Below are 12837 nucleotides of genomic sequence, written 5' to 3'. Positions count from 1 at the left end.
AGGTAGAGTGAGGCAGATTGAGGTAGAGCGAGGCAGATTGAGGTAGAGCGAGGCAGATTGAGGTAGAGCGAGGCAGATTAAGGTAGAGTGAGGCAGATTGAGGTAGAGTGAGGCAGATTGAGGTAGAGTGAGGTATGGGTCTGCATTGAACTCACTCACCAAACTACTTCTTAACCTGGAAAACATGAGTGCAGCCAAGCAAAGTACCAAAAAACCTTCAAACAGCTTAAAATAATTTAATATCTTAATCTAACATCACCATCACAATACCCGTCAGCATCATCACCCGACACACTTCTGTCCATATCATACACACTCTACTAGTGATACCTGGGTGATCACTACACCATGCACTTTTCTACACTGGTTTCACACAAACACAGTAAATGCAACCTTAAGAAGACACTTAAACACCTCAACACGAGTGTATATAAACGCAGTACTCACGGTGCAGACTGAGGGAGACGTTGATGGTCCTCTCATCAGTGAAGCTCTTGGCGTTGGGGAACTTGGCGCACTTCAGCTGCGTGCCGCCGGACGTGTCTCCGACCAGGATCCAGCAGACCGTCTCCTCGGCGTAGATGAAGTCCATGGCGGTGGTCTTGCGCGTGTTGATGGAGATGGGGTTGGCGCCGTTCAGAGAGGTGGCCTGAATGTTCTGGGAGTTCGCTATCAGGAGGTATGAAGGACGGTCCACAGGGTCTGAGCAGAGAAGTGGAGACGTTACTTACTGCATATTTACACAACGGAGGCAAAGAGCACCATCACTAGTCTACAATTACTTTTATCACATTTTGTCACATTTTTTATGTTTTTAATCATTTAGATTTAATGAGAAGGCTTGGGAACACCCAGACCTGTATAAAAGTTGTGATGTGTTATTTTGTAAGTAAGGATTACTTCCACAGTCCGAAAACATGGAGATTAGCTATACTGGATACTCTAAATTGTCCTGGTGTGTGTGTGTGTGTGTTTGTATTTTACTGTATGTGTGAATTATATCAGTGAACGTCTATTTTCTGGTCTATTTTCATACATAAGGCACATTTTAAGAGTCATTATAAGGAACTTCCTATTCAGCAGAGCTAAAGAGGTTTGCAGCTAATGCTAATGCTGCTCCAGCAGTGCTAGCCGAGGTTAGCAGCAGGCTACAGGTCGATAATACTCACCTCTGAATGGGGGAATAGCAATTAGCGGCTAATGCTAATGCTACTCCAGCCCCAGTGCTGGAGAACTAAACTGAAACTCCTGTATAACTCTGTATTTCAGCATAGTAGCTTTACTGCTCTTTAATACCTGACTGGTAGAAATTCATATATGTGTGTGTGTGTGTGTGTGTGTGTGTGTGTAGTGTGTGTGTGTGAGAGTGTGTGTACGCACTGTTCTTGGCTTTGCAGGATCGGTTGTCTGGCTGAGACAGGTAGCCCTCCACACAGCTGCAGATGTAGGAGCCATCAGTGTTGGTGCAGGCCTGACTGCATGTGCCGTATACTGCACACTCGTTAAAATCTGCAACACAAAACACACACTCATACACTCATTCAGCATTATACACACACTGCGCTACACAAAAAGAACCCCCCTGAGAAAGGTTATATGTTAAGACTATACATTATACACTAACAGAAATATTGGTGAGCCTGCTCATTCATCGTTTCATCATGTTGTCCTTTGAGTTTTAGAGCAGTTAGCCAATCAGAGGCGATATGTTTGCATGTATGAATATTCATGAGCAAGAGCTGAAATCCTGTCTTTCTTCAGAGACCACGAATCCAGTGAACTAAAGCAGGGCTAAATAGAAACACCGGAGTACTTTTTTTTTTTTTTAGGAAAAACGGCTCACATTGCATTCATTCATACTAGAGACACAACTAGACATTTTTAAAAATGTCCTCCACTCTATTACACACTCCTACCTACAGCTGAAACACCTTTTAGATAAAGTGACACTGAGGTGTTTAAAAACTCCAGCAGCACTGCTGCTGTATCTGATCCACTTCTACCAGCTCAACACACTCTATGAACACCTCATACACCACCAGCTAATCAGTGCTAATCACTGTGAGTCCTATAAACTCAGAGAAGCTGAGAAAATGGAAAACGGCTGTAGAAATTAGGGATATTATGGTCATAATGTTGTGCTTGATTGGTGTATTTGAGCCTGTCAGCCATGCTACCCTGAAAAAACAATAATAAAATAAAACCTTTTCAGTGAATCTTCACTAAGCTCACCTTTACAGGTTTTTCCGTCTTCTCCGACCTCGTATCCGTTCCTGCAGTAGCACTTGGGTCCAAAGGGCGTGACGGCGCAGTCGTACTGGCAGCCCATGGTGGTGCAGTTTCCAGCAAACTCTGCAAAACAAACAGCAAAAAACACAAAAAAACTGATTATTAAAGAGAATAAACAAATTACAGTGAAATACGACACGCCTCTACATCTACAGCCACTACATCCACCAGTCAGATAATCAGCTGTGGTATTCTCGGCCGGCTCAGGCCGGTCACCTAATTGCTGATTGTAAAGGTCAGTCATTTATTCACGTCCTTATTTATGTGAATTTATGTTATGCCAAAAAAAAAAAAAAAAAAAAAAAAAAAGCCAAAACACAAAAACTTCTTATGAGAATCACAGAGCATCTCTTACTTGCGGAAAGAAAATGATCTTGATCCGGCCCAGACATTAAATATACTTCTTTTAACTGAGCTAAACTGCTAATAAGGCGCAGTTTAATCTGATATATCAGTCAGATAATATACTGCTATGATCAAATGCTGTCTCTGCTGCTGCTCCATGCTGTTTACACACTAAGATCGCGGTATGTGCAGCGTTCACTGCTATAAATATACAGATATACACACTGGAACACAGAATTTTCTCACTATATTTACTTTCTTGCTCCTGAACCAGACAGCTCTGACCAATCAGAGAAGAGAATGTTCTCGTGTGGTTTATTGGTGCTAATTTTTGGTGCATTTCAGTGTATTTATGCCTGTGTGAAACCAAACCAAACTCAGAGAGAAACGCTTCAAATAAACAAACTCAGCAACTGATCCGGATCATGGAATTTTTTTTTACAACTACAGGTGTGAAAATGTGAAAACGCTCTTTTATACTAAGCATATTAAATTCTAATTCAGAAATCATTACAACCAAGCTGAGATGTTTATAATAAAGCAAAAAAATAAATAAAAAAAGTTCTCTCTATCCAATTAATCATGCATTCTTTATTCCAGCATTATTTGTCTCCTCTCAAACATATCTATGTATATACTAGTATTTTAATTGACTACTAAGGGTAGGCGATATGGCTCTAAAATAATATCACGATATTTCATGGTATTTTCACGATAACGATACTTTTGGCGATATGACTAAACACTGAATTAGAAAAATTATTTAGAATTTTATTATTGCATGTGATTATATTCAGGATTAAAATAAAATAAATGGTACTGTTCAGATATATTCTCTATTATATAGTCTCTAGTAGATATATAATGGGAAATGAGAACAGTGTGAATTATTATTTTGCTAAAAACGGCAAAAAAAGTAGCACCCTGATGTGATAATTAGGGGTGGGCGATATGGCACCATATTTCAGGGTATAATATTATTCACAATATTCAAAATCTTTGGCAATATTATCACGTTCGATACGATATATGATTGCATTTAAAAAATATTAAATAAAATTGAATATCCACTATAAAAACTTGTACCTTAAGAAAAACAAGTGTGATTAATCTCTATGATTAATTGTATTGAATTTATGAATCGATTGACACCACTAGTAAAAATAAATAATAATAAACAAAAATCTGATCTAGGACCAATCCAGACTTTTTTTTTTTTTTTAAACTTTCCGGTAAAGGCTGATAAAAGACCAAAGCCGAGCTGATCCCAGAAGATTCGAGACGTTTAATAAATGCGGGGCCGGGTCACTTCCTGCCTCCTGAGCGAGCCTGTAAATCAGGGCATTAAGATTTTACCCAGAGCTGCTATCAGACCCTCTGCTTTATCTGCAGTCCTGCATCCAACACAAAGCCACGAAGGTCAGACTTTCAGCTGATTAGGAGAGACAGACAGACAGAGAGAGGAGGAGGAAATAACAGCGAGAGATAAAAACACAGTCCAAACGAATAGAGAGAAAAGCAGGAGATGTGCGCAGGCAAGTTCTAGATTCTTATCATCATGATGACACTGTGATACGGGTACGACATATGGCATTAACACACACAGAGCTGAGGACTGTGTGTACTTCACACACTGTGTCGGAATGTGTGTTGTGTATTAAAGCTGCAAGAAAAATAGTGATTTATTAAAGTACATACAGCTCTGAAAAACTGAACAGCTCTGAACTGCTTGTATTTTTTGCACCAGGAGTAAAGCAGCATTAAGTTATTCAAAAGCAGTGTGTAAGACTGGTGGAGGAGAACATGATGCCAAGATGCATGAAAAAAAAACTGTGATTAAAAACCACCAAATGGGTTATTCCACCAAATATTGATTTCTTAACTCTTAAAACCGGAATATGAATATAATTTGCGTTATTTGAGGTCTGAAAGCTCTGCATCATTTTTTTTTTATTTTTTATTGCAGCCATTTCTCATTTTCTGGTCTCTTAATTTTTTTCCAGAGCTGTATATTGGAGTATTGCGATATTATGTGCTATACTATTGTATCAATTCTTAAGATTTCATTTTCCAGCAGGACTTGGCACACTACCCACACTGCCAAAAGTACCAATAAGATCAGTCTGTGTGTAATACATCTATATATATATATATATATATATATATGAGTTTCACATTTTGAACTAAATGAATTCTTTGAGATGCACTAGTAGTGTAGCCCGTGTGTGTGTGTATGTATAGAGGAGGCCAACACCACAGATTTTAATCTTTAGTGGACAGCTCAGCACATTCTGCTAAAATAAAAACAGAGAGCAGGACTCGCACACAGCCTTCCTCTATTTACTGTTATTTCTTTCACTTTTTGACATAATTTGTTTGTGTATATATATATATATATATATATATATATATATATATATATATATATATATATATATATATATATATATATATATATATATATTGCATGACACTGATATACTATTTATACAGTAAGGAGAAAAGAAGCAACAGTGAATCATATAATCTGTATAAACCTCAGAATACAGTGTCTTCAACGCTTCTGAAGTCTACAGTATTGTGTTTTTGTGGGACACACACACACACACACACTGTGTGTAATAGGACGGATTTTCTACAGTAGGAATTATGTTGACAAACAGCACATTACACTAATTCCAGGAATAGAACAGAACCAAAGGCTTTAAAATGCTCACGATCTGACCGCCCACCACACACTCCCACAGAGAGAGAGAGAGAGAGAGAGAGAGATATATTCAGCATGTATATATACACCCCCACGCTACATAACCTAATCAGACGAAGCCTGGTTATATGTCCCAATCTAATCAGCTATATATTTAGTAAAAAAGCTGCACAAACAGGCGATTAGGCATCTGAGTAACCAGCATCACCAGGAGATCCAGGCCAACTATTCAGTAAAAACACATCATGTTTTAATGGTTTTGAACAGCACTGTAAAATGCAACCACAGGGTTCATACGCTTTTTAACCAATATCATTTCCATTTCCATCATTTTTTTCATAACTTTTCCAGGCCTTCAAGGCAAATTTCCATGACCATACAATTTTTAAAACATCAGTGCAGACATGGACAATAAAATCAAAAAATCTATTTTAAAACTGTAATTAAAACTGACTATAGTAGGTCTAAAAGAATAAAAAGAAATATCTAAAAAAATAATTTAAAAAAATCTAAAAACAATATTTAATAATAAAATGTGTCTCTGAGACCCTGAGAGCTCCATTGTTTAAGGGCTAAATTACTAAACTATCTCGGAGTTGATATATTGGTCCATCGATAAACGATTTGTAGATTGGTAGACTAAATTTCCATGACTTTTTCAAAACTTTCTGGGTATTTTTATTTTTCCAAAACCTACCCAGGCCTGAAAATTGTCCACTGTCCATTTTAAAATGGACAAAATCTATTGAGATAAATTATTTTAAATAATGTACTGTAAATTTGAATATTATATAAGACCAATTAGTACTTTTGGCACAGTGTGGGCAGTGTGCCAAGTCCTGCTGGAAAATGAAATCCGCATCTCCGTAAAAGTCCAAAGCACTTTTACGGAGATGCGGATTTCATTTTCCAGCAGGACTTGGCACACTGCCCACACTGCAGAGTACAAAAGTACCAAAAGGTCCTCTAATTTTCTGAGACACTGATTTTTGAGTTTTCATTCATATATGAGTTTCACATTTTGATCTGAATTACTGAAATAATGGAGCTTTATAATGAACAAAACAAACAAAACCAGACCAACACAGCAGTAAAGTAAAGGCAGTGCATGAACACTCCTTTAACCACATCGTTCTCAGCTCTGTCTTCTGACCCAAAGCAACAAAAAGAGAGAGTAAAAAGAGTGAAAAAGTGAAAAAGTGAAAGAGTGCGGTCAACAGAGAGAAAGAGAGGAAACAACAGCAGCAGCACTAAATACATCACTTACTTCTATAGATCATAAACTACAACAAAGCTAAAGTTTGAGTCTCTCTCTCTCCCTCGCTCACCCCCCGCCCAGCGGGACAATGAGGGTCCTGAATACACAAAGCCTCGCACCCTCAGGACTATAATAGATCTTTTGTGGAGTTCGAGGAGAGAGGAAGATATGTGGCCAAATGCTGCTGCCCGTATCAAATCAATTCCCCCGCCCAACGCCAACCAGTCCTCAGCCATCTCTACACACTGCCCTCATCACCCAGCACACACAACACACCCCAACACACTGCCCTCACCACCCAACACACACAACACACCCCAACACACTGCCCTCACCACCCAACACACCCCAACACACTGACCTCACCACCCAACACACCCCAACACACTGACCTCACCACCCAACACACCACACCCCAACACACTGACCTCACCACCCAACACACACAACACACCCCAACACACTGCCCTCACCACCCAACACACCCCAACACACTGACCTCACCACCCAACACACCCCAACAAACTGCCCTCACCACCCAACACACCCCAACAAACTGCCCTCACCACCCAACACACCCCAACACACTGCCCTCACCACCCAACACACCCCAACACACTGACCTCACCACCCAACACACCCCAACACACTGCCCTCACCACCCAACACACCCCAACACACTGACCTCACCACCCAACACACCCCAACACACTGACCTCACCACCCAAAACACCCCAACACACTGACCTCACCACCCAACACACCCCAACACACTGACCTCACCACCCAACACACACAACACACTGACCTCACCACCCAACACACACAACACACCCCTAAACACTGCCCTCACCACCCAGCACACACCCCAACACACTGACCTCACCGCCTAACACATACAAACATATTGCCCACCCCTAACAGTCCTAAAAGAGGGAGCACTTTATAGCAGATAGCGATGAGCATCTGTGTGTTGTGTTGTGAAATTCCTCATGGCTGAGATTGTTGTTTGTCTGGTAGCATGTCTGTGCTCGCAGTGTGTGTGTGTGTGTGTGTGTGTGTGTGTGTGTGTGTGTGTGTGTCGGAAGTGCACTTTCCCATATCAATATTTCACCCTTCAGTAGTGAGAGGAGTACAAACAGACTGGTTTTGTTACTTTAAAACTTGTGAATGTAAATTACCCCTCTTATCTGATTGGTTGAAACATTCTACATGCACTGACAGGGCCGAATGTGTGGGCTTTGTCGGTACAGTACAAGTCTAGATATTTGTGAATACTTATTTTAATTAATGCATCCGACTACTTTTTAAAGCAGCAGTTCTTAAGATGTTCTAACTACTGTAATCAATCAGCGGTCTGGTAGATCTTCCTGGGAGTTTTTCTAGCTTTTTCCTATCTGTGCATTGTGGTGCTGCTAACTGCCTTTATACAAGAGCTATAGGTTTAAATAGGATCTCCGGTGGATTTGGTGTTTTACAGCGACACTAAGACTAGGTCAGTGGCTTAGCAGAGCATTACAGTTGTTGTAAAGTAACATATGGCATTGTCTGTATTTAAAAAAACGTTTCTAACTGTTGTCAGACACTGCACCACTACGAATTTCAAATTAACCTTCCACAGGCTCTGTTCAATTACACATTCTCACCACCTTATTATAAGGCACACTATCAATAAACGTCTATTTTCATACATAAGGCCTACATAACTCCTTTATAATGCTGTACTTTAGTGGAATGGATTTACAGCTCTGTTACAGAGTATAGGGCTGCAGCGATTAGTCGATATAATTGGCAATGTCGATTATTTAAATCTGTCGACTACAAATTTCATTGATGACTAATCATTAATTTGTAAAAGTATCAGTATCGCATCACACAAAGTCCTGGCTATAGAAGCACAATGGTGAGGAGATGTGTAAATGGCTCACTCACTTAAAGATTACACTCAACTTAAGTCTCCAAAAGTGCCCAAAAACTAGACCTATTATTACCTATTATTATTACCTAGACATTTAAATGCCTTTTAAATCTTATATTCAGCTGGAAGATATAATCGACTTATCAAAGAAAAAATAATTATTAGATTAGTCGACTACCAAAATAATCATTAGTTGCAGCGCTATATATTGTAAGGCTAACTGTTGATTTTTGGGGAATACGAGCACTTCTCATCTTAAATCTGCTTTAAAAAAATAAAATAAAATCTAAGCAGTTTATAACCTGCAGGCCACCTGTACAGACAGATACACTACAGTCTCAATCACCGTCCAACACAATCCCCCACGTCCATCTCAACAAAGACCCATAAACACAAACATGACAACAGCATTCTATCTAATGAATAGCCGCTGGGCTCCAGGGAGCGCTGCCAAATCAATAAGCTTATCATTATTCTCCCTCTCAGAAATGCAATAAGCTTAAGCAAGCTCATCCGTCACTGCCACACCACCGGCGTGATTTACAGCGGTACAGAGCCGCTGCTGCCAGGGCTGTGAGCTGCTGCACAGATAAACTGTTAGGACCCGGGATCGGCGTCGCGTTCTGTTTGGACGGCCTGATCATTCTTGTAGCCTCTGCAGCACAGCAGCACATATTCAACTGTGTTTAGTGTGCAGTCTCATCTGAGAGGACACATTATAACCAACAGTAGCCAACAGTTCACACAAAACACACATATGCATATTGCATGCATATGCACACTAGGGCTGCAACTAGGCCTGTCACAATAATTGCAATATCGATTTATTGTACAAAAAATGAACCTCAATAATTTTTGATAATCGTGATTAATCGGCTATTGTGTTTATTTGTATGTTTGTTCTCACATAGAACAGTGAATAGTATTTTAGTCAGTCATGCTTCAATAACTGGCTCCATAATGTACACACAGTGTGAACTAAAGTAGGTGAAGAAATATAATTATAAGAATATAATTCTCAAACTAATTATAATAAAGAATTATTTTAATTGTTACCGTCTTTAAAAAGTGTTCAATTACTTTTGAATGGTTTTCTGTCATCATAAAGTCAGTGATATTTAATAGTCTTAAAATGACAAAAATATCGTGTATCGCAATAATTTTTGGGCCAGTATATTGTCCACAAACAAATTGTCTCGTGACAGGCCTAGCTGCAAACGATTATAGTCAACGATTATTTCTGCCATGTCCTCCATCTCTAAACACAATAGAAACAGACAAATTTAAATTATCGACACTGTCGATTATATCGACCAATCGTTGCAGCCCTAACACACACCCACACATCACTAGTTACAGCGTAGTCAAAGCCAGACATACTGGGTTCATTCACAGGTGTATTTCACCTATTTGAATTTTTTTCGATTTGGTGCGCAGTAAAGCTTCATACATGCAAAATCTTTTTTTCATCATACTTACAATTTTTTAATGTCATTTTCATTATCAAAACAAACTTTAATATCAGAAAAGAATAAAAAAAGTTATTAAATGATGATTTCATTTATTAAGGGAAAAAAGCTCCAGAAAGCTTCAGACAACTACAGTAAGAGCTATTTTTCAAAATAAAAATAGAAAACATGAAACAGTGGTGAACTTTTTTAGAAGCCTACTGACATTACTCCAAAAGGGCATGAACAACTCATCCAGGAGGTCCCAAAAGAACCCACAGGTCTAATATGACTGGTCTGTTATTTACAGTTGTAATATAAGAAGTTGTTTGTGCTATTTTAGATTAATAAAACTAATGTTCCTGTTAAATGTATATTTAATAAGAATTATTATTATTATTATTGTTTTATACATTCGGCTTGTGGCTGCAAACACGCGTTCCGTTCGTTTGCATGTGTATTTCACTCGTTTTAAATGATTTGGTGCGCAGCAAAGCTTTATGGGAGCTATTTCTGACAATTTTTAGGTCTAAAAATTAGAACTTGTACCTTTAAAACTTCTTTGGGACTCATCTATGGAAACATATCATCTCTCAGCCTCAGCCCACGATTCAATCAACATAATTCAATCTGTATCAATGCAACTACTGATAAGGAAATATTAATACTATATATTACATCACGCTTTTGCAATCCCCCACATGCATCGCTTTTGTTATTAATGCAGCAGGCAGATTTATTAAACAGTGATAACATTCCAGTCTTCCCTCTCACTCCCCGTGTCAGAAACTCAGCAGTAATTACTCACACGAGAGCAGCGAGCGGCGTTCAGAGAGCCGCGGGGGGGCGTGACCGAGCCGGGGTTGTGCAACCCCCCAAATCTGTTCAGCCAAACAGAGCTGCACTTGTGAAATGAGCGGCGTTTTTTCGGTGAAACGAGACGTATGAAAGCGGTCAGGAGGAAAGAGCTCTTTCAGTAAGTGCAGAAGTGTGTACGGAGTGTAAAAGGGGAAGAGCTGAGCAAAAGGTTTAAAGGGTCAAATCATGAGCTAGAGAAAGTCTGTACATCTATATTAGCCTTTCAGCGCTTAAAAGGAAAAACTTGGGAGAAAATGCTCACAGTGTTCAGCAAAGTAATGCACTGCCACTATGATCAGAGTATCACTGATTCAAATACAGGATCATGCTGCTTGCATCAGCAGCCGGAGTCAGAGTCAGAGCGTCTCTGGCACTCCTGTTGAGTTTAAGCACTGGCAGCTCTTGTTAGCAGAGCTTAAGCCAGTATTTTCTTATTGGAACTGTGTGGTACGTCACAGAAATCTGTGTGGATTTGTAGTCACCGATCGATTCTGCCCAAAGCCAATCATTCCACCTGCCCCATTTTCACACTCAGGGTTGCCAGGTATAGACAACAGTATGCAAACAGTGTGCTGCAGCCTTGGAAACAGGCGTGCTGGCTATTTCTCTGCTGAACAGGTAATCACTGAGCTTCAGTAAGGTTGCTGACCATCGCTGGGTAAATTTATCACCACCACTATCACAGCAGTAGAGATAAAAAGTTTGGAAATTAAAACATATATATTCACTGATCAGCTACAGAGTAAGGCTTGTCGTAGTTGCCACTGTGCATCAATCTGGCAACCCACATAAACTTCAGGCGAGGAGCAGGCGGGACAGAAAAATCTATCCAATTGTAGTATTACAAATAATATGAGAAATATTATTGTTGGCCATTCCAGATGTTTTAAACACTCGTTTTGTAGCTACAAACTTCAAAAAAGTTCAGTTTGTTGCAGGTGTATTTCACTCATTTTCAAAAAATAGTGCGCACCAAAGATACGGTGATAAAATGCTGCTTTTTACTCCTCTTTTGTGGAGAAAAATGTAAAGTAAATTCAAAGATATAAAGAGGTATTAAGATAGGTATGTAATTCAGAGGTGTTTAAATCAGTTTTTAGCTATAGTTTTGTAATTAATAGAAACTTTGATTTATTTTAGTTGATTATGCACAAAACAAAAAAACACATTTAATAGGACCCTAGATTTCTGATTGGCTGCACTATATGCTGTATTAGTTCTCAAATTTAAAACTCAAATTCTTCAGTCTACAAGTTTTAAACTTTAAACTTTGATGAATATGTGGTTTAATCTAGTTTTAATGAGGTTTTATATCTGGTCAGGTCTTTTCAGTTCAGGTGAGCTGGTTTAATATTAATATTAAAAAGCTATTTTCACTATTTTGATCTTTTGATACGGTCCGGGCGCTGCATCGGCTGCCGGTGCTGTTCTGCTACGTTTGGACGCCCACATTACGTGTGTTTGTGTGTGACTGAGTGCCCAAAGCTCATGTTTGTGTCCAAAGTCCTGCTCTATTCTGGCTCAGCCTGCCTCCCACCAGCTGGAACACGATGCTCTGCCCAGTTAAGAAAAAGCACACGGCTCAGAAACGCAGGACAGATACAGGAGGGCGCAGTGATGAGAACGCAGAAGCAGTGTGTGTGTAATCTTAGTCCTGGTTGTGTGAAGAACCATGTGGGCGGCACTGAGTCACAATTCTGACCAATCAGCTTTTAATGAAACATCAGATGTTGAGACACTGATGATTAGAGTTTACGATATAAAGATTTTTCAGACTATAAGGCTCAATGGATTATAAGGGCACGTTAAGCAGCACTATTCGGGATGCCTACAGATGTGAGAAGCGCCTAAGTAAACAAAACTGTAATCTACACAAATTTCTCATTAAAACCCATTTATTTGTTTCAGTAAAGTGATTCCATTTATTTACAGTAGGCTTAGATTCCCAATATGTTGTCTACCAGTGGGTTTTCAGTCAAGTTTCTCCAGCATTAAGGCTGGGAGGATCATCAGC

The 12837-nt window shown here is 39.3% G+C and overlaps 1 protein-coding gene across 5 annotated transcripts in view; it reads right to left on the bottom strand.

Moving 5' to 3' along the window:
• Positions 1–12837, bottom strand: part of lrp1ab (low density lipoprotein receptor-related protein 1Ab) — a 175206-nt gene that overhangs the window by 101351 nt on the left and 61018 nt on the right. For all 5 annotated transcript variants that reach the window (XM_049462890.1, XM_049462893.1, XM_049462891.1 and 2 more), the window contains exons 4-6: positions 2233–2352; positions 1381–1509; positions 448–702 (exon numbers count right to left, since the gene is read on the bottom strand). In XM_049462890.1, the coding sequence (XP_049318847.1) occupies positions 448–702; positions 1381–1509; positions 2233–2352 (504 nt within the window). The remainder of the gene's footprint in view (positions 1–447; positions 703–1380; positions 1510–2232; positions 2353–12837) is intronic.

Source organism: Astyanax mexicanus, chromosome 13 (genome assembly GCF_023375975.1).
Source record: "Astyanax mexicanus isolate ESR-SI-001 chromosome 13, AstMex3_surface, whole genome shotgun sequence".
Classification (NCBI taxonomy): Eukaryota; Metazoa; Chordata; class Actinopteri; order Characiformes; family Acestrorhamphidae; genus Astyanax; species Astyanax mexicanus.
This window is presented reverse-complemented; position numbering and strand designations above follow the sequence as displayed.